Source organism: Galeopterus variegatus, unplaced genomic scaffold (genome assembly GCF_000696425.1).
Source record: "Galeopterus variegatus unplaced genomic scaffold, G_variegatus-3.0.2 Scaffold2157, whole genome shotgun sequence".
Taxonomy (NCBI): Eukaryota; Metazoa; Chordata; class Mammalia; order Dermoptera; family Cynocephalidae; genus Galeopterus; species Galeopterus variegatus.
This window is the reverse complement of record NW_007728268.1, coordinates 256,481-278,042: the sequence shown is the minus strand read 5'-3', so window position 1 is coordinate 278,042 and position 21,562 is coordinate 256,481. Positions and strand designations below refer to the sequence as shown.

Sequence of the window (21,562 nt, the reverse complement as noted above, 5' to 3'; positions counted from 1 at the left end):
TCCCCCCCCCCCCCCCCCCCCCCCGCCAACTTTCACACCTGATGCGCTCCCAGTAAATACAAAGGGGGCAAGGAATGAAGCTTTCGCGGCTGTTGCAGCCCCAAGCTGCTTTAGCCCCGCCTTCCTCTTTAACCAATGGCAGGTGCCCTCTCGGCGGCCCGGTCGAGGGCAGTGGGCGGGGCCACGCACTGACGCAGACCTTGCGAAGGGCTAAACGTGGACCGCGTTTCCGCCCCGAGAAACCGTCGCGTTTCTGGGTTGACGCCTCAGCTGACAGTTACCACCGACCGCATTAGAAGGCTCCGGACCGGCCACCTCCATCACCAGCGTCACCATGGGGGCTGTGCTGGGCGTCTTCTCCTTCGCTAGTTGGGTGAGTTCGGGGTCCTGTGTCGTCGGACCGGCGGTTTGGGGGAAGGGCGATAGGGAGCCTCAAGCCCAGACCCTAATGGGCCTCGGCTCGGGGTAGGGGCGGCCCCTGGGTTGCAGAGGGTGTCCGGGACCCCAAGCCAAAATATGCGATGTCCTCAGGTCGGGATCAGGTGGCTCGCTTTCTGAGTGAGTTGAGGCACGGTAGGAGACTACGCCGCCATTGTTTACAATTCCAGTTGCCCCGCCCCCGCGAACCTTCCGGATTCCTGGTTCCTGTGTAGCAGGGGTAGGACCGGAATGTGAGCTCCTCGTGGGCGGGGCGCTCTGGTTCGCTTCGAGGCACATCGAAGTGAGGTGCATTTTATTATGGATGGCTTGAATAGTATTTTTAGCCGAAAGCACGGGATTTGCCAAAGCTACAGAGTATTGTGTGTGGCAGGGCGGGGATTTTAACCCAGCCTGTCTACCGTTCTGGGCAAGGGTAAGAAGGCCTTGTTGATAATTACTCAGAATAGGAAGCCATGGCCTGGACGTTTTGGGACATCTACAGGTCATTTGTCTTTGAGGATAATCACCCCAGCATTCCTCTCCTCGAGAGCTGTTGGGAGGATAAAGGGAAATTTTAGGGTCAGTGAAAGAATATGCTGAGTTCCTTAGTATACCCGCTTCACAGCAGCCTTATTCCTTGAAATCATTTTCTTGTTCTGTAATTCCTCAACTTATATAACTGACCAAGGATTCCATCTTAGCCCATTCTACTACTATTTCATAGGGTCAGAATGTATTTTCATCCTTTTTTTAAAAAAAGATGACCGGTAAGGGGATCTTAACCCTTGACTTGGTGTTGTCAGCACCATGCTCTCCCAAGTGAGCCACGGGCCGGCCCCCATATTTTCGTCCTTTAAGTTTGTTGATTTTAAATTAATAAGGAAATTTGGTCATTTAGGGATTCCTTGTGAGCAGTGGCTTTCTAATTTTTTGACCTTAACCTAAAGTAAGAAGTAAATTTTACATAGTTGATCTAATGTGCCCATTTAGACACAACATTTCATGAAATAATTCTTACCTGTACATACATCTACTATACAATTTTTCTTTTATCACATTAAAAGAAATCTTGGAATGTTAATGTTTACAATCCACAAGTGTGGGTCAAACTCATTATTTACAAAATAGATATTTGAAAAATGTATTTAAGAAGGTCATTAGTTAAGGAGTAAATTGGTAATTTAAAACAAACATATCATTCCTCTTTGATAACCTGAAATACATTTTGGCATTGATCGAGAGCTAAGATTTGAATTGATGCCATCCAAGCATTTCTATCCATAAATTGCTTTTATATTTTATTAACTCCTTTTATTCAATAGAAACAGCAAGTTCTAGCAATTCAAAGGAGTGGTTAGAGTTTGGTTCTTATATCCCTAACTTAGGAGATAGGTAGAGGGGAGAATTGCTTATCACTGAACATTCCTGTCTTGCATCTGTAAATAACCTCTGAAATAAACTTTTTTTCCTCTTGCTAACCTGTATTTTTTGTCAGTTTAATTCACAAGCACTCAGGGACTGAACCCAAGAGAATGGAGGAAAAGTTTTTCCTTTTCTTTGCTGCTTTACCATTACGTTTCTACTATTTTTCACACAGCAACCAGAACCCATTTTGTTAAAACACATGTCAGATCATATCACTACTTTTTCCAAATCCTATAATGGATTCCCATATCACTTAAGAGTAGAAGCCAAAGTCCTTAAAAGCCTACAAGACCATATAATGAGTATTTGCATAGTTTGGGTCTCTGCTACCTTTCTGACTTCAGTTTATTCTTCCCCTCACTCATTCTACTCCCTGGTATACTAAACTCCTTGCTGTTTCTGTTGAATAAAAGAAGCTAATAAAATATAAAAGCAATTTATGGATAGAAATGCTTGGATGGCATCAATTCAAATCTTAGCTCTCGATCAATGCCAAAATGTATTTCAGGTTATCAAAGAGGAAAGATATGTTTGTTTTTTTTTAGGAAAGACTAGTGGGTTTTTAGGAGAACAAACAGGACATAAAGTTTGTGTTAATACTTGTTTACTCAGGTGTGAGAGGTCTTTCCAACTTCCTAATGTCCTTAAAACTCCCCTGGAGAGGGAATTTATGGCAGCCTCATTTCCCAGAAGTTGCTGCTTTTATTGAAATAAGGGACGCTCTGAGAAGGCTTTCTTTTCCTGCATCTGTTGATTCTCAAATGTCTTTATTTTAAAGATTATTTTATTATTAAAATAATTTTTATCCCAGCTCAGGGGTTCCGAATAGGTCCCTACAGCAGTGAGACAGGAGCTATTACATGTAATCTAGATGAAAGATGATAGTAGTGGCTTAGACTGAGGTGATAGGGAGGAATGCTATGACAGTGGTCAAATTTTGGATATATTTTAGGGATAGAGCTGATATACTGACAGATTAGATGAGCATCCTCTTGGCCAGAGCAACAGGAAGGATAGAGTTGCCATTTACTGAAATAGGGGAACAGGGGAACAACATAACACGTAGTGGGACATGTTTGTTGGACACATATTTACTGGAAACCTACTCTGTAAAGGTGGTCCCCTCCTCAAAGTATTTACATTCTCTTGACAGTTAAAAGACAAGTAAGTAGGTGTATTCATTCACTAGGGCTGCATAGCAAAGTACCACAGTCTGGGTAGCTTAAACAACAGCGATTTATTGTCTCTCAATTCTAGAAGTCCGACCTTAAGGTGTCAGCAGCGTTGGTTCCTTCTAAGGGTGGTGAGGGAGAATTTTGTCACTGGACCACGATTGGGGCCCCTCACTCGTTACCTAGTTATTTCAATACATTGAGACCAGTATTGCAGAGATAGAAAGTAGACATTGATTACAAGGCCAAGTAAGGAGACTCAGGGCAGCTAATGCTGGAAAAACCCCAGGGCGCCCCTAAAATTTCCGAGCAAAGATTTTTAAAGGCAGACTGGGTGAGGAGAGGGTTGAGGCAGTGTGGCCAGCCAGTGGATGTTTCTGGTTGGTTGAGTCTCTTGAAACAAAGAAAATTCTCTGAGCCTTTGCTTATCTTTTGGCTCTAGTCAGTCCGCGATCCTTGCAGTCTGCACCTGGTCAGCACATTCCTTTAGCTGGGTGAGGAAGTTAGACTTTGCCCGAATGAAAACATTTCAAGGATACATGTCAAAGTAGTGCTTTTTGTACTTGGAGTCTAACAGTCCTAGTTTATGGCTCCCTCTGTCCCCTGGTTACATCCCATTTGCCCAGCTGCCTGTTGGATCCTTCCTTAATTGCTGTCTGTAAATTCCGGCTCCTTAATTGGAGAGCCTAGTTCCCAGAGTCTAAAACATCTTCTATTGGGGGGTGGGGTGGGGTGGGAATAGGAAGGTGAGAAGCAGCCCAGGCCTAAAACCCCCTTTTACCTAAACTTCTGAAGAGCTTTAAGGAAGAGGGGTACCTGCTCAATCTCAATCTCTTCCATGCCTCTCCCCTAGCATTTGGTGGTTTGCTGCAGTCTTTGATGTTCCTCAGCTTGTAGATCTCTGTTTTCATCTTCATGTGTTGGTCTCCCTCTGCTACCAAGTCTATGTCCAAATTTCCCCTTTTTGTAAGAACAGTAGTCATATTGGATTAGGTGCCCACCCTACTCCAGTATAACCTCATCTTAACTAATTACCTGACTCTGTTTTCAAGTAAGGTTACTGTCGTCTGAGGTACTGGGAATTAGGATTTCAACATATGAATTTGCGGGGAGGACAGACACAGTTCAACCCATAACAAACACTAGGCAATTACTATGTAATTATTTGAATTGGTCAGGAAAGAAAATAGCTAAAGAGGGATGTGAGTCTGAAAGTGTAGACAAAATAAACCTGAAGCAATTAGTGTCATTTTTTAGCTGTAAAATACCTGATAGAGATTTTCATTTTGGTCTTTTGGCCCATATGGTAGTTAAGAATTAGAGACTGAAGCTAGCTGGTAAATTTCCCATTTGCTGTTTCAATTACAAATAATAATGGCTACCATGATATATTGATCTCCTGCTGTGTCGGGCTAAATTATGCTAAGTGCTTTATATTTGTGACATCATCTCATTCTTCACACAATAACTGGGTTGGGGTTTTCATTTTTACAAATGAGAAAACAGTTTTTAAGAAGTTTAGTATCTTGCTGCAAGCCTCACAGAACCATGGAAAAGTCCACACAAAGTACCATCTATAAAATAAAGATTACTGGCACCATATTGTAAGACCAGAGTTGTCCATTGTTCATATCTCTTGCTTCTGCTACTTCTGCATTAGCCTGTCCTTGTAATGTGACTTGATAAGATCACCCGCCAGAGCAGTTCAAGCAGTTTCCTAATCAAGTATGTATAAGAATGACTCAAATTATATCCTTTCACCTGGAGTGGTCATTAACAGATTTTAGCTGACCAAAGATCCAGCCTACTCTTTTTTTGTTTTTAATTGAAGTGAAATTCACATAACATAAAATTAACCATTTTAAAGTTTATAATGTAGTGGCATTTAATATATTCATAATATTTTGCTGCCATCACATTTATCTACTTCCAGAACATTTTCATCACCCCAAATGGAAACCCTCTTCACCATTAAGCAGTTACTGCCGATTCTCTTCTTCCCCCAGCTCCTGTAGTCTTGTTTCTGTCTCTGGATTTACCTATTCTGGATAGTTCATATAAATAGAATAATGCAATGTGTGACTTTTTGTGTCTGGCTTGTTTCACTTAACATAATTTTTTGAGGCTCACTGGTGTTGTACAGTGTATCAGTACTTCATTCCTTTTTTGTTTGAATAATTTGTATGGATATACCACATTTTACTTTGTCCACATTTACTTATCAGATAATGGATATTTGAGTTGTTTCCACCTTTTGGTAATTCTAAATAGTGCTGCTGTGAAATTCATGTACAAGCTTTTGTGGGGTTTTTTTTTTTTTTCCTTTTTGTCTTTTTTACTGACCGGCAACGGGATCGCAACCCTCGGTGTTGCGCCCGCACCGCGCTCAGCCAGTGAGCGGGAACCGGTCTCCACATGGGATCCGAACCCTCGGCGGGAGCGCTGCCTCACTCCCAAGCGGTGCACTCCCCAGTGCGCCACCGGGCCGGCCCCACAAGCTTTTGTTTGACCAGCTGTTTCAGTTCTTTAGGTATATACTTAGGAGTCAAATCGCTGAGTTATATGGTAATTCTGTGTTTAACTTTTTGAGGAACCTTCGGGTTACTCTTGAATGGAGTTAAATGGCTCTTGTTATCAGTATTTATAAGTTTCCATGTAATATTGCTTTATGCTGTAATATCAGCTTTGGTAATTATGATTCTCAATAAAGAGCAAGTGGAGTGAGGTTTGTATTCTCATGTTTCTTTAAAACAGAATATGTTCTCTGTGTGAATATAACTAACATTTATCGGGCTCTTACTGTGTATTAGGCACTGTGTTGAGTGCTCATTTAATATAGCAAAGTTTGAGGGAGGAAGATTCTATTATTGAGCCTATTTTACAGGTGGAGAAATAGGGTTAGGTTATGTAACTTGCTGAGGTAAAGTAGCAGAAATAATATTGACACCAGAGCCCATGCTTTTAACCACTTCCTCCCAGCCATGATTCTCTGAGTTAAAACTGTCAAAGCCTGTTTGTCATGAAGGAGTCCACTGAAGGAAGTCTCAAATGACCCCACAGTGTTCTTATTACAGGTTCCGTGCCTCTGCAGTGGTGCATCATGTTTGCTGTGTAGTTGCTGTCCTAACAGTAAGAATTCCACTGTGACTCGCCTCATTTATGCTTTCATTCTCATCCTGGGCACCGTTGTGTCCTGTATCATGCTGATGGGGATGGAATCCCAGCTGAAGAAGGTAACTAGAAGTAACGGTACCCTTAGTGTACTGCTTATTTTTTAGATTTTGCAAAATTTTAGCTGTAATTGTTCTTATTTATTTCTTCACTGTTATACTCAATCAAGTTTGTTGTAATTTGGGGTTTTTAGGGTGCAGGCAAGACACAGAATATGAAGATACAAGTCCTTTTCCAGAAATAGATCCAGAATGAACATCTTCAGGCTCTCGTATAACAACTGTGAGAAAACAGATATTAAAAGAGTGGCCCTGAAATATTTTCTTTCCTTATATGTTCAACATTTGAGCATAAGAACTAAACTAGTTCCTCATCTTTGAAAAGAGTTGGTTGTAGTTGGAAAACCTCATGGAAAAATGGGAAATAACCTGAAAGAGCAAAGAAAAGAGCACTTTTATTTTTAAAATGTGAGGTGTTTGTGCAGTTTTCTAACAAGATTATAAGTGAATTGGAAGGCAAAGAGAAAAACCCCACAGTCTTGCAGATGTTGAAGTGGTCAGTTTTATAAATCCAGATTTTCCTGTAATGGGATGGTTTAAATGTAGATATTCCCATAACATTGAAATTGCTTTTTTCCAGATTCCTGGATTCTGTGAAGGGGGATTTAAAATCAAGGTGACTGATACAAAAGCGGATAAAGATTGTGACGTGCTGGTTGGTTATAAAGCTGTATATCGGATCAACTTTGCATTGGCTGTCTTTTTCTTTGTTTTCTTTCTGCTCATGTTAAAAGTAAAAACAAGCAAAGGTCCCAGAGCAGCAATACACAATGGGTATGTAAGTTTTATTATTAACTTGTTATATTATCCCCTTCAGCAGTTAAGGTTGCCATTCTGATGAGACCAATGGAATATGTAAATCAGTGGCCCAGATATATTTCTGACTTATTCTACATGTGAAATTGTTTTAGTGTCGTTTTCGGTTGGAGCCCTGTAACATTGAGGGGATGGCGGGGAGGGTCTTATCTTTTTTTTGTTTTTTTAATTTCAGTACCTTTGCTTCAAGTTCCTAGATTTTTATTGAACTGTCAAAACAGTTCAAGCACTATGTGAGACACTTACACGCACAGACTTTTTTCTTTCTGTTGTTGAAATATATACCTAATATATTTAAATAGTATACGAAAACGATAAACAGTGTGAATATATATGACATATTCTGTTGCTTCCCATTCCTGATGTCCAGTTCTCTTTTATATGTACAGTATTTTTAATTCTCATTTGAAGACTGAAGGGAGTTTTATAAACTTTATATGTATTAGATCCCCTTTTTATAGATGTAGTAACTGAATTTCACAGATGTGAAATAAATTGCCTGAGATGTCTCAGCCAGTTGAGGGCTTGGAGCTAAGATTGAAACTCAGCTCTGTCTAGCTCCAAAGCCTGGATCTTTCTACTCGTCCATACAAGGCAGTTATTCAGGATCATGAACTGGAAGTCAGGTGTAGTCCTGGCTTTGCCAGTGATGATGATCTTTGTCTCTGTGGGCAAGATATTGATGTCTTATGTTGTAAATGAAGGATTTGGCAATTACAGGTAACACTGTTATTTTAGAACTCTCCAGAATGCTAGAAGAATCCCTACCTTTAAGTACTAAAAGTAGGGAGGCTCTTAATTTACATTTCTCTTTTCTTTTGAATGTGAATGATTTATTCTTTGCCCTAAGACTATCCTTTAATTGTATGAAATATTGAATGAAGTAGTCTCATGTCAAATGAAGAAATAAGCACAGACAGGCTTATATTTCAGAATTTAATTTTTCTCAGTATAAGGGTGAAACTTAGCATGCATTTTTATTTTTTAATAGGTTTTGGTTCTTCAAAATTGCTGCCATTGTTGGTATCATGGTTGGCTCTTTCTACATCCCTGGGGGCAATTTCACTACAGGTATGGCTCACTATTGAGGGGGATAATTATCAGGTATACAAACTCTACAAATAATTGAGGGGGAAAAAAAGCCGCATTTTTATTACTGGTTTTAGAGAACTGACAATTAAATGAGATGGTGTCCAGTTATTATGACTCGGTACTAATATTAAGATATTGATTTAAAGCCAGGACACATTTGGCCCACTTCTCAGCTTTTCTGGAGTCATATGTTAATCCTTTGCAAGTATTTTAGTAGTTTACCTTCTCACTTGGCAATACAAAGTTAATTGGAGAGCTTAGAAACATAGGACTTTTGTCTCTTGAGCTCCTTGTCTTAACCTGCTTCCTTAACATTGTGTCACGTGACATCTGAATTTCTACTGTGTTTTTTCCCCCCTCTAAAATAAAGGAAAAGGCTTATAGTACCATTTGTAGTGTCAGGTCTAGGCTCCCTTTGGCATATGCTAAAACAGTTTTAAAAGGCCTGAAACCCAATGGAACACTTCTCAGAGAATGCTTTCGAGTTTGGAATTGTAATAATCTTGCTCTCCTGCTGGAGACAGAATGTCAGTACCACCTCTCTCGTTTGAAATCTGTCCAGAATGTTGGACAGTAATGTTCTGCAGTGTTACTCCTGTGGTAAAGAATAACTGTTCTCTTGATTTGCAGCCTGGTTTATTGTTGGCATGATAGGGGCTGGTTTCTTCATCCTCATTCAGCTGGTGCTGTTGATAGACATGGCTCACTCTTGGAATGAATTATGGGTAAATCAAATGGAAGAAGGAAACCCGAGGTTCTGGTATGCCGGTAGGTATCTAAACTCATCTGTGAAAGCCATACTGCTACATTAAGCAGGGTGTACAATAAAAATCTTCACTGACTTAAATGTATAAATTCCCAATGTAGAGCTGCCTTTTTTTTGTCTTTTTTTGTCGCCCACACCACGCTCAGCCAGTGAGCGCACCAGCCATTCCTATATAGGATCCGAACCTGAGGCGGGAGCGTCGCTGTGCTCCCAGCGCCACACTCTCCCAAGTGCGCCATGGGGCCGGCCCTAGAGCTGCCTTTTAAAGAATTATAATTTCCCAGCTGAGTTGATTCTGAGTTACAGTTCCTCAGTATCTATGGGGAATTGGTTCCAGGAGCCCCAAGGGATACCAACATCTGTGGATGCTCAAGTCTCTTGTATAAAATTGTGAGGTATTTGCATATAACCTACAAATATCCTGCCATATACTTTAAGTCATCTCTAGATTACTTATAATTCCTAATACAGTGTAACTGCTATGTAAATAATTGTTATACTGTAGTTTTTTAAATTCATATTATTTTTATTGTATTGTTATTTCTTATTTATTTATTTCCTGAATATTTTTGCTCCGGGGTTGGTTGATTCCATGGATGCAGAACTTGTGGATACAGAGGGCCAACTGTATATGCATTACTGAAAGGGAGTAGTACAGATAATACAAGTATAAGTAATTGGATTCTCCCAATTTATTTATTTTGAGATTTGTAATGTAACTACATGTGTAAGTAAGGAAAAACAATTGTATTTAGTGGCATAGTTTTGGTGTTGATAACCTTGTTTCCATGGACAGGACACTCAGATGAGTAACAGTTGTTAAGATTGCTTACCTCTGTCTCCCTGCACACCACCCCTCCATTGTAAAAATAAGAGATGCTTATGTCAAGAACTTGGAAAATAGAAAATTACGAAAGAAAACAGGTTTCCCCTTTAACCAACTATCCTATAATTATTAGTTGCTGTTAACATTAGTCTATATTCTTCCAGACTTTTTTCTATTATGTACACATGTGTCTTCTGTATATAGAAAAATACAAATCATTGAAAAATGGAATATGTTTGTGTTTATTTTTTAAATGTATTATACATTATACATTTGAATAGTTGTGGTTTGGCTTTTTTTTAACTTAGAAATGGCTTGTGAATATGTTTTGGCTATAGTACAACAAAAAATACCTAATAATAGATGTTTGAGTACAGTTCTGATTATCTCCTTAGGATAAATTCCCAGAAGTAGGAGAGTCAAGGGCTAGCCCGTGGCTCACTTGGGAAAGTGTGGTGCTGATAACACCAAGGCCACCGGTTCGAATCCCTATATAGGGGATGGCGGTTGGCTCACTTGGGAGAGCGTGGTGCTGACAACACCAAGTCAAGGGTTAAGATCCCCTTACCTGTCATCTTTAAAAAAAAAAAAAAAAAAAAAGTAGTAGGAGGGTCAAAGGGTATGAATATTTTAAATGCTTTTAGTGCATACTATCAAATCGTCCAGTTTTATTTTCATTTTATTTATTTAGCTTATTTCTTTTTAAAACATTTATATAAAACAATACTATATATTATATTCACCATAAGCACAAATGATAGAACTTTATAAATGAGTAAGACATGCAAATCTCTATCCACTTACAATTCATTTTCTTTTGCAGATGTAGCCAGTGTTCCCTCACCTTTGTATGTTTATGTACTTACACATTGCTTTTGTATTTAAATGTAAACAGGATTATACTATATGTTGTTCCATGGCTTGTTCTTTTCACTTACTAAATGGTAAATATCTTTCCATACCAGTGAATATAGGTATGTCTTAGTCATTTAACAGCTGCATGGTATTTTATTCCATTCAGTTCCATGGTATTCCATGACACGATATTCCATAATTTATTTAAACTTTGCACTATTGTTTGTCACCTAAATTGTTTGTAATGGCCATTTCTTTCAGCAAAAGATTTTTAAAATAGTCTTTATCATTTATCATTATGAGTTGGGAATCCCAAAACTCCTTCTTTGCTTTTTTCTGACTAATAAATATTTATTTATTTATTTTTTTACCTATTTCTGTTTTCTGTAATTCATTTTAAATCACTTAACTCTAGAATTTAATAGTGAGTTGCAGATGGGCCATAATTTAGAGTAACTGAGTACAGAGAAATCTTGTATATTCAAATGAAAAACATTAAGAACTATGCTGGTAACTTAATATACATCATTTAATTTTAAACACAAAATCCATTGAGATAAGTAGAAACTAGTTATCTGAAATAAGTCTGTGCTTTGAATTGAACACAAGATAACTGAGTTCAGCATTGCTGTAATTGGTCTGAGTATACTGTATGCTCTATTTCATGTTTTCTAATTTTCAGAGTTACATAGCCAGTTGTTGTTTGTCTGTGAAAATGTAAAGAAACATTACTTCAGGTATTTGAAAATAGCAAATGAACCACTTTTCCAGCTCAGGGATATAGTCTCATTGTTTGTGGTGGGAAACCAGTTTGGTAGTCAGTGGCTGCAGAGGAAAAACTGCCATAGAAACATGCTTAACACCATCTCTGGTATGTAGCTTGCTGTATGGGCCATTTTGAGGACCCAGGAATCATCAAGGTTTTTAAGAAAAGATTGCAATACACATTATTTAGCATGTAGTTAGCAGTTTACTCTAGCTGGAGTGATCAAATGTCTGGTAATCCAACCCGTGAAATCAAATTAGAGAATCCAGGAAGAGAATTCAGTTGCTTGGTGGATTTTGGCATTTAACATTGAGCCAATCTAACCCAGTCTGAAACTTTAACTTCGGGCTTCTGTAATTTCACTGTAAATTATTTTCCCCATAAAAGTGAATTAATGCCTCTTCATTTTTATATGGAGTAGCGGAAAATTGGTCTTTATCTTATTACAGTTGTGGGGATTCATATTCAGTTTTTCTTTTTCCAGCTTTACTATCTGTCACAAGCTTGTTTTATATCCTGTCAATCATCGCTGTTGGGCTGCTGTACACATACTATACCAAACCAGATGGCTGCACAGAAAACAAGTTCTTCATCAGTATTAATCTGATCCTTTGCGTTGTGGTTTCTATTATATCAATCCATCCAAAAATTCAGGTATGGTTTTCGGCTTCTTCCTCCTGTGAATGGTTTTTAATTAATGCTAAGCTTAAAACCCGGGTATCCTTCTATATGAATTTATGTCTGTGTTTATCCACTTAAACGTTTTTCCATATTATGATAAAGTCTTCATAATTATAACTTAAGTATACAGTGTGCCATTGAGTATATGTATCATAATTAAATCTATCATTTAAAAAAAACTAGGTAACTTGAGAATTTGTAGTTCTTTTTATAAAGTATTTAAATTGTGGAATGATTCTTATGAGTCATTAGCCAAGATATGGGAATTAAACTAGAAAAAATAATTAATTTTAATTTTTAAAAACAACTTATGCTTTTTAGTTTTATCTTTTAAATACTATACTTTTAAAAATTCATGGAGTTTTAGATGTAAAATATGAAAAGAACATCCAGACATCACCTCCTTTTAAAAGTGAGAAAACTAAAGTCTCAAAGAAGTGATGAGTCACTAGTTAGTGGCAAAGCTGAGCTTAGGCTCTCCCTTTCCACTATACCAAGGGACTAGAAAGTCGAAGCCTTTGTGTGATACACAGGAATTTCCAGGATTATGAAATGCCTTGAGAACCAGTAGTATATAATTTGTTTTTCTTATTTTTTTTGCAAGCTCACTCAAACTGAAAGGTTACTTGTCATCTTTGAACTGATGATTCAGTGAATCCCAGAGAAGTGCACTGGGTTTTACAAGTTAGCCTTTTGTGATCCCTTTGGCATTGTATTCCTTTTGATTCCATAGGAACACCAGCCTCGTTCTGGCCTTCTGCAGTCCTCTATCATCACCCTCTATACCTTGTACCTCACGTGGTCAGCCATGTGCAATGAACCTGGTAAGGGAATGTCAATAGCACAGTAATTTGATGAAAAGAAAGTGGGAAATTACCCCTTTGATGGGTGCAAAAACTAAAGCTAGAGCAAATGTAAAACAAATTTCACTTAAATGTACGGTGTTCACTGTAGGTTTTCAGATATTTACTTTTCACATTTTACTACCCATGTCTGTTTATAGTTATTCATTGCTGACAGCCTGAAGGGCTGCAGTCCTTTAGATAGTCTAGGCTTTATCCAACATGGACTAAATGAAACTAGTTGAGAGCTCTGGACAAGGGCAGCCTTGTTTGGGCCCTTTGTAGAGTTGTTTTAAATGAATTTTAGTTTGGTGTCATAGGCTCTAGAAGAAACAGCTGTAGGAACTCTCCTTTTGTAGTTATTGCAGGATTGTTTCTCAATAGGATATTTTATGGACTCCTTTTTAAGGAAAACAATTATTGCAGGATCCCCCCACCACCCCACAATAACTTATTTTTTATTATATTCTTAAATAACTATGTAAAAACAAACCTAGGGATAAACAACTCATGTACTTAAAGCCTTGTCACTAGAACTAAAAAGATTTGTCAAACTACAAAACCAATAAAATCAAGATTGACATTTATGAAATTTAACAGATACTGTCGTTTCTTATCTTTTTTTCTAAAACGAAGTAATTGGTTGTGACACAAATATGTTGCTGACTGCTAACTTTCAGGTTCTTTAAAGTATAGCATTCCCATATTTCATGTCATGACTGAATGATGTATAAGCAACCCTTCAAATCCTTTCTTGGAACAAGATGCTTTATAACCAAAGATAAGAAAAAATTTTCCATTTTCAGATCGTTCCTGCAACCCTGGCCTGCTAAGCATCATTACACACATTGCTGCACCAACCTTGGCTCCTGGAAATTCAACTGCCGTGGTTCCTACCTCTACTCCACCATCAAAGAGTGGGCAGTTTCTGGAAGCGGAGAATATTTTAGGGCTAATAGTATTTGTTCTCTGTCTTTTGTATTCTAGGTAAGTTAGAAGGTACTTAGGGTGAGATTCTCATGAAGGTTAGTAAGAGAGAGCGGAAGCTATTTTGCTTTCAAAAAGCAGTGTGAGGAGTTTTAAAAACAACTTAGCTCTCTTTAATGAAAAGTCCGTTACTTGCTTCAGTTACCCAGCTGTGTGCATTTCTTAAAGTTCAGTAAATCCTCTTATTAAATCCTCCCAGTATTTCAGAGAGATACCTTCTCCTTTGTATAGGAGGAGAAATTCTTCACTAGACCCTAGGTGAGCTAGAATAGTGGCTCTGAAAATTGATTGGGTTATCCTTTTTTTTAAAAAAAACAAAACAAAACCAAATTTATTTCTTGATCATTATACATAATATTTAAACAACTACAGAATTATATACATCTAAAATTAAAAGTCTCCAGTTAATCCTAAACCCCAGGTAAAACCTATGTTTTTACAGCCATCCTTCCACCCATTCTAATTGATATTTTCTGTACAATGGCATGTATTACTTTAATTTAAAATAACTTAAAAATGTGAAATGTTCGGGCCGGCCCGGTGGTGCACTCGGTAGAGTGCGGTGCTTGGGAGCACGGCAGTGCTCCCGCCGAGGGTTCAGATCCCATATAGAGACCGGTCTGCTCACTGGTTGAGCACGGTGCGGGCGCAACACTGAGGGTTGCGATCCCGTTGCCGGTCGCGGTACGGGCACGACACCGAGGGTTGCAATCCCGTTACCGGTCATGAAAAAAGACAAAAAGGAAAAAAAAAATGTGAAATGTTCAAAGGGGACAAGGATAAATTTATTTATATAAGCTAATAACATAAGAGAGAAAATACGTATAAAGTAGGAAATGAAAGTATCCTCCCTTCAAATCTACCTCTCTCATAATTAACATTTTGATACATATTATTTCAGGCTTTTTTCCTTTTTTAATAATATCTATTTATCTGTATATAGATATAATTTTGTATCTAATTATATGTATATAATTTTATTTATGTATTTAAAAATTAGGAACATATAATAATTTATATACACATATATTATTATTCTTTTTTGAACCATGAATTTGTCATTATAATTTGGACAGCGTTCCACAACATTATGTATACATTTATCTAGTTTGTTTTAGATTGCTTAGAACAGGGATTGGCAAATTACAGCCCTTGGGCTGGCTGCCTATTTTTGTAAATAGTTTTACAAGAACACATACATGCTCATTTGTTTCCATATTGTTTCTGACTTTGTTTTGCTTCTGGCTTAACATTTTTCTTATTTTTCAAGAAAAAATGCACATACCATATAATTCACCCTTCTAAAGTATGAAATTCAGTATTTTTTTTAGTATATTCACAGGGTTGTACAACCATCACCACAATCAATTTTAAAACATTTTCTTATTCCAAAAAGAAATCCTATACCCACTGGCAGTCACTCCCCATTCTGCCTCCTTCCAGCCTCTGGCAACCACTAATCTATTTTATTTTATTTATTTATTTATTTATTATGAATTTCATGAGATACAAAGTTAATTGTCACCCCTCGTGCCCATGATGTGAGGGTCAGATTCAAATGGGGAGCATGCCCACTACCAGAAATTACTTTGGTACCCCATGTCCTTCACTCAACCATCCCTCAACCTCACTCCCCCTCCCCATTTCTCCCCCAGTCCACTTTGTAGCCCTAGGAATGTTCCCTCCCACTGTAAGACCAACACACTACTGTGGTCTTTCTTTCTTTCCTTCTTTTCTCTCAGCTCCCACATATGAATGAGCACATGTGGTATTTATCCCTCTGTGCTTTGCTTATTTCACTCAACATAAGTTTCTCCAGGTTCATCCATGTTGTTGCAAATGGGAGTATTTCATTCTTTTTTATGGCAGAGTAGTATTCCATGGTGTATATATACCACAGTTTCCTTATCCAATCATCCATCAATGGACATTTAGGTTGGTTATATATCTTGGCTATTGTAAACAGAGCTGCGATGAACATGGGAGTGCAGGTATCCCTTTGACATGATGATTTCCATTCCTCTGGGTATATACCCAGAAGAGGGATTGCTAGATCATATAGATCTATCTGTAGTTGTTTGAGAAACGTCCATACTGTTTTCCATAGTGGTTGTACTAATTTACAGTCCCACCAACAGTGTAAGAGTGTTCTCTCCACACCCTTGCCAGCATTTGTTATTCACGTTTTTTTGATTATAGCCAGTCTAACTGGGGTGAGGTGGTATCTCTGTGTAGTTTTAATTTGCATTTCCCTGATGACTAGTGATGTTGGGCGTTTTTTCATGTATCTGTTGGCCATTTATGTGTCTTCCTTTGAAGAATGTCTACTCAGCTCCTTTGCCCATTTTTTAATTGGGTTTTTTATTTGTTTTTTGTTTTTTGTTTTTTTTTTAACTATATAATTGCTTGAGTTCTACATGTATTCTGGATGTCAATTCCTTGTCGGATGCATAGTTAGCAAAAATTTTCTCCAACTCTGTAGGTTGTCGTTTCACTCTGTTGATGGTTTCCTTTTCTGTGCAGAAGCTTTTTAGTTTGATATAGTCCCGTTTGTTTATTTTTTCTTTTATTGCTTGTGCTTTTGGGCTCATATTCATAAAGCCTGTGCGCAGACCTAATTACTGAAGTGTCTCACTTATATTTTCCCTTAATAATTTTACAGTGTCAGGTCTTATGCTTAAGTCTTTAATCCATTTTGAGTTGATTTTAGTGTATGGTGAGAGATGCATATCTACTTTCATTCTTCTGCATATGGATATCCAATTTTCCCAGCACCACTTGTTGAAGAGGAAGTCTTTTCCCCAATGTAGATTTTTGTTGCCTTTGTCCAATATCAGATGGCTGTAAGCCTGAGGGGTGATATCTGCATTCTCAATTTTACTCCACTGGTCTGAGTGTCTATTTTTATACCAGTACCATGCTGTTTTGTTTACAATAGCTTTGTAGTATAATTTGAAGCCAGGTAGTGTTATGCCTCTGGGGTTTTTGGGTTTTTTTCTGGCCAGGATTGCTTTAGCTATTTCGGGTCTTTTGTTTTTCCACATGAAAGGTAAGATTGTTTTTTCCCTTTCTATGAAGGATGTCCTTGCTATTTTGATGGGGATTGCATTGAATCTGTAGATTGCTATGGGTAGTATAGACATTTTCACAATGTTAATTCTTCCAGTCTAGGAGCATTGAATATCTTTCCATCTTTTTGTGTCTTTAATTTCTTTCAGAACTGGTTTGTTCTCATTGTAGAGGTATTTCACCTCCTTGGTTAAATTGATCCCTAGGTATCTTATTTTTTTTGTGACAATTGTAAATGCGCTTGCTTACTTTATTTCTCTTTTCGTTAATTCATTATTTGAGTATATAAATGCTACTGATTTGGGGGCATTTATTTTGTATCCTGTAACATTACTGAAGTTATTAACCAGCTCTAGGAGTTTTTTGATAGTCTTTAGGTTTTTCTATATATAGTATGTCATCTGCAAATAGAGAAAGTTTGACTTCATCTATTCCAGTCTGGATTCCCTTTATGTCTCTCTCTTGCCTGATTGCTCTGGCTAGTACCTCTAGTACTATGTTAAATAGAAGTGGTGAGAGTGGGTATCCTTGTCTTTTTCCTGTTCTTAAGGGTAAGGCCTTCAGTTTTTCCCCATTCAGAATGATACTGGCGGTGATCTTGTCATAAATGGCTTTTATTGTGTCGAGATAGTTTCCTTCTATACCTAATTTGTTGAGAGTCTTTATCAGGAAGTGATGTTGAATTTTGTCAAATGCTTTTTCAGCATCTATTGAGATAATCATATGGTCTTTGTCCTTGAGTTTGTTGATGTGATGTATCACATTTATTGACTTTCATATGTTGAACCATCCTTGCATCACTGGGATGAATTCCACTTGATCATAGTGTATAATTTTTTTAATATGTTGCTGTATTCTGATTGCTAATATTTTGTTGAGGATTTAAGCATCTAGGTTCATCAAGGATATTGGCCTATAATTTTTTTTTTGTTGTGTCTTTATCTGGTTTTGATATCAGAGTTATTTTGGCCTCATAGAATGAGTTTGGGAGAGTAGCATCTGTTTCAATTGTTTGGAGTAGTTTGAGGAGAATTGGTATTAACTCCTCTTTAAAAGTTTGGTAGAATTCAGCTGTAAAACCATCTGGACCCAGACTTTTCTTTGTTGGAAGATTGCTAATGGTAATCTTTTGTTTTTTGGGTCTCTATTTCATTTACTTCTGCTGTGATCTTAATTATCTCTTTCTGTCTACTACTTTTAGATTTGGATTGTTGTTTTTCAAGTTCTTTGAGGTGTGGTATTAGGTTGTTTATTTGAAGTTTTTCCATTCTTTTGATATAAGCATTTATTGCAATAAATTTCCCTCTTAGTACTGCTTTTGTGGTATCCCACAAGATTTGGTATGATGTATCTTTATTTTCATTTTCTAGAAATTTTTTGATTTCCTGTTTAATTTCTTATTGGACCCATAGGTCATTCAGGAGCCCATTATTTAGTTTCCATGTATATATATAGCTTCCATAGTTTTGCTTATTGTTTATTTCAAATTTTAGTACATTGTGGTCTGAAAAGAGAGTTGGAATGATTTCAGTTTTTTTTAAATTTGCTGAGACTTGATTTGTGACCTAATATGTGGTCTATCCTGGAGAATGTATCATGAGCTGATGAGAAGAAAGTGTATTCTTTGTTGTTGGGTGAAATGTTCTGTATATATCTGCCAAGTCCAGTTGGTCTAGGGTGTAGATTAAATCCTGTATCTCTTTGTTGACTTGTCAAAAAAAAATATCCCATACTGAGAAAGGGGTGTTCAGATCACCCACTATTAATGTATTAGGTCCTATTTCTTTCTTTAGGTCTAAGAGTGTTTGCTTAATATATCTGGGTGCTCCTGTATTGGGTTCATACATGTTTATGATTGTTGTGTCTTCTAGCTGAGTAGATTCCTTTATCATTATATAGTGGCCTTCTTTGTCTTTTTTTATGTTTTTTGGCTTAAAGTCTATTTTGTCCAATATAAGAATAGCTACTCCTGCTTGGTTTTGGTTTCCATTTGCACGGTATATGTTTTTCCATCCCTTCACTTTTAGTCTGTGTGTGTCTCTACAGGTGAGGTGGATCTCTTGAAGACAGCATGTACTTGGGTCTAGCTTTTTAATGCAATCAGTCAGTCTGTGTCTTTTAAATGCAGAGTTTAGTTCATTTACATTTAGGGTAGTTAATGACAAGTATTGCTTAATAATTCCTGTCATTTAATTGCTTCTTGTTTAGATGGTTTAAATATCTTTTTATCATTATTTCCCCTTTTATTTCTCTTCAGTGTTAGTTGGGAATTTAAGGTGGGATGATTTAGCTTCTTTCTCTTTCTTGCTGTCATTTTTGTTTTAACAGTGGGTTTTGCTCTTTCTTGTATATTTGTGATAGTGGTCACCATTATTCAGATTCCAGATGAATGACTCCCTTGAGAATTTCTTGCAGGGCTGGTCGTGTGATGGTGAACTCCCACAACTTTTGTTTGTCTGGCAAATACACTATTTCTCCCTCATTTCTGAAGGAGAGCGTTGCTGGGTAAAGAATAATTGGCTGGCAATTTTTTTCTTTTGGTATTTTGAATATATCATTCTACTCTCTTCTGGCCTGTAGGGTTTTGCTTGAGAAGTCTGCTGTTAGTTTGATGGGGATTCCCCTATAAGTGACCTTATGCTTTTCTCTTGCTGCTTATAGAATTCTCTCTGTCTTTGAGCTTTGCAAATTTAACTATAATATCTCTTGGGGAGGATCTTTTTGAGTTGAATCTGTTTGGGGACCTTTGAGCTTCCTGGATCTGAAGGTCTGTATCTCGCCCTACACCCGGGAAGTTTTCTGTTACTATTTCCTTGAGTAGGTTTTCAATACTTTTTCCTTTCTCCTCTCCTTCAGGAATACCCACGATTTGGATGTTAGAGCACTTGAAGTTGTCTGCTGTCTCTCTCAGATTTTTTCTCCTTATTTTTAATTATTTTTTCCTTTTTTTGTCTGTCTGAGTTATTCCAAAAAGACCGTCTTCAAGCTCTGAAATTCTTTCTTCTGCTTACTCTATCCTGCTGCTTAAGCTCTCAGTTGTGTTTTTTATTTTATTGAGTCTTTCATTTCTACAAGTTCTGCTACACTTTTTAAAGGTATTAATCTCTTGGTAGACTTCCTCTTTCACATTCTGGATATTTTTTCTTGTTTCATTGTGTTCTTTAATTGAATCTTCCTTTATTTCTTCAAGTTTTCTTAAGATCATTGCTCAAAGTTCTTTGTTAGTCATTTCAAGGATTCCCTGTTGCATGGAGTCTGACTTTGGAGCATTACTGTATTCTTTTGGTGGTGTCATTTCTTTTTGTTTGTACTTCTAATATTTTTTCATTGACATTTGGTCATTTGGTAGAGGATTTGCTTTTTCTGTTACACTGAGGTTGGCTGTGGAGTGGCCCTGGTTGCTACTGTGGAGGTGAATTGTCTTTGCTTGACGGTAGGTATGGTGGTGGTTATGTTAAACCACCTTGGGTCCTGTTCCAGAATGTGTTGTCAGAGAATGAGCCCCTAGTGCCATGTGGTTCTGCTGGGCACACCTCGGAGGGTCAGACCCCATGGACTGGTGCTCCCCCCTGGGTCCAAGGAGCAGGGAGGGGCTGCCTCTAGCCTTGCAGTTCTGCTGCTGGGCTTACCTCGGCGTGAGTAAGGGCATGGGGCAGGCTGGCGCTCTCCCCTCCAGGGGGCGGGGGTGGCCGCCTCTAGCCACCTGGTTTTGCTGCTGCTGCTCGGCTCACCTCGGTGTGGGTCGGGGCTAATCTACTTTACATCTCTGTAAATTTTCCTATTTGAACATTTCATATATGTGGAATCATATAATATATGGTCTTTTGTGACTGGCTTCTTTCACATGTTTTTGAGGTCCACCCATGTGGTAGCACATATCAGTACTTCATTTCTTTCTTTTGTTGAAAATAATATTCATTGTGTAGGTGTATCCCATTTTGTTTAGCTGTTCATTAGTTGTTGGACATTTGGGTTGTTTCCACTGTGGGACTATTATGAAAAATACTGTTGTTAATATTTATGTAGAAGTTTCCTGTTGAATGTATGTTTTTGGTTCTCTTGAATATAGAAGTATAGCTATTGAATAGAATTTCTGGATTTTACTCTGCTTAACTTTTTAAGGGACTGCCAAAGTGTTTTCCAAAGAGGCTGCATCATGTTGCAGTCCTCCCAGCAATGGATGAGGTTTCCAGTTTTACCATATCCTAATCATTATATTGTAATTGTTTTTTTGTTTTGTTGTAGCCATTCTAGAGGGTATGAAGTGGCAGTTCATTGTGGTTTTGACTTGCATTTCACTAATGATTAATTATGTTGGACATCTTTTCATATGCTTATTGACCATTTATATATCTTGAAGAAATCTGTTTTTTTTTTTTTTTTCCTTTTTGTCTTTTTTCGTGACCGGCAATGGGATCACAACCCTCGGCGCCGCGCCCGCACCTCGCTCAGCCAGTGAGCGGGAACCAGTCTGCATGTGGGATCCGAACCCTCGGCGGGAGCGCCACCACGCTTCCCAAGCGGCGCACTGTAGCAGTGCGCCACTGGGCCGGCCCCGAAATCTGTTTTTTTTTTTTTTTTTTTTTTTTTTTTTGTCTTTTTTCGTGACCGGCAA

The 21,562-nt window shown here is 37.9% G+C and overlaps 1 protein-coding gene and 1 long non-coding RNA gene across 2 annotated transcripts in view; one reads left to right on the top strand and one right to left on the bottom strand.

Moving 5' to 3' along the window:
* The window catches only part of LOC103596978, a 1,418-nt gene extending 1,292 nt beyond the window's left edge, over positions 1–126 (bottom strand). Inside the window, exon 1 of the long non-coding RNA XR_551075.1 lies at positions 39–126. This is a non-coding gene — a long non-coding RNA (uncharacterized LOC103596978). The remainder of the gene's footprint in view (positions 1–38) is intronic.
* A 138-nt stretch (positions 127–264) lies between these two features.
* Positions 265–21,562, top strand: part of SERINC3 (serine incorporator 3) — a 24,693-nt gene continuing 3,395 nt past the window's right edge. The window contains exons 1-8 of the mRNA XM_008580778.1: positions 265–373; positions 6,092–6,250; positions 6,828–7,021; positions 8,055–8,134; positions 8,786–8,923; positions 11,853–12,022; positions 12,783–12,873; positions 13,698–13,878. Coding sequence (XP_008579000.1) covers positions 335–373; positions 6,092–6,250; positions 6,828–7,021; positions 8,055–8,134; positions 8,786–8,923; positions 11,853–12,022; positions 12,783–12,873; positions 13,698–13,878 — 1,052 coding nt within the window. The 5' untranslated portion in view covers positions 265–334. The remainder of the gene's footprint in view (positions 374–6,091; positions 6,251–6,827; positions 7,022–8,054; positions 8,135–8,785; positions 8,924–11,852; positions 12,023–12,782; positions 12,874–13,697; positions 13,879–21,562) is intronic.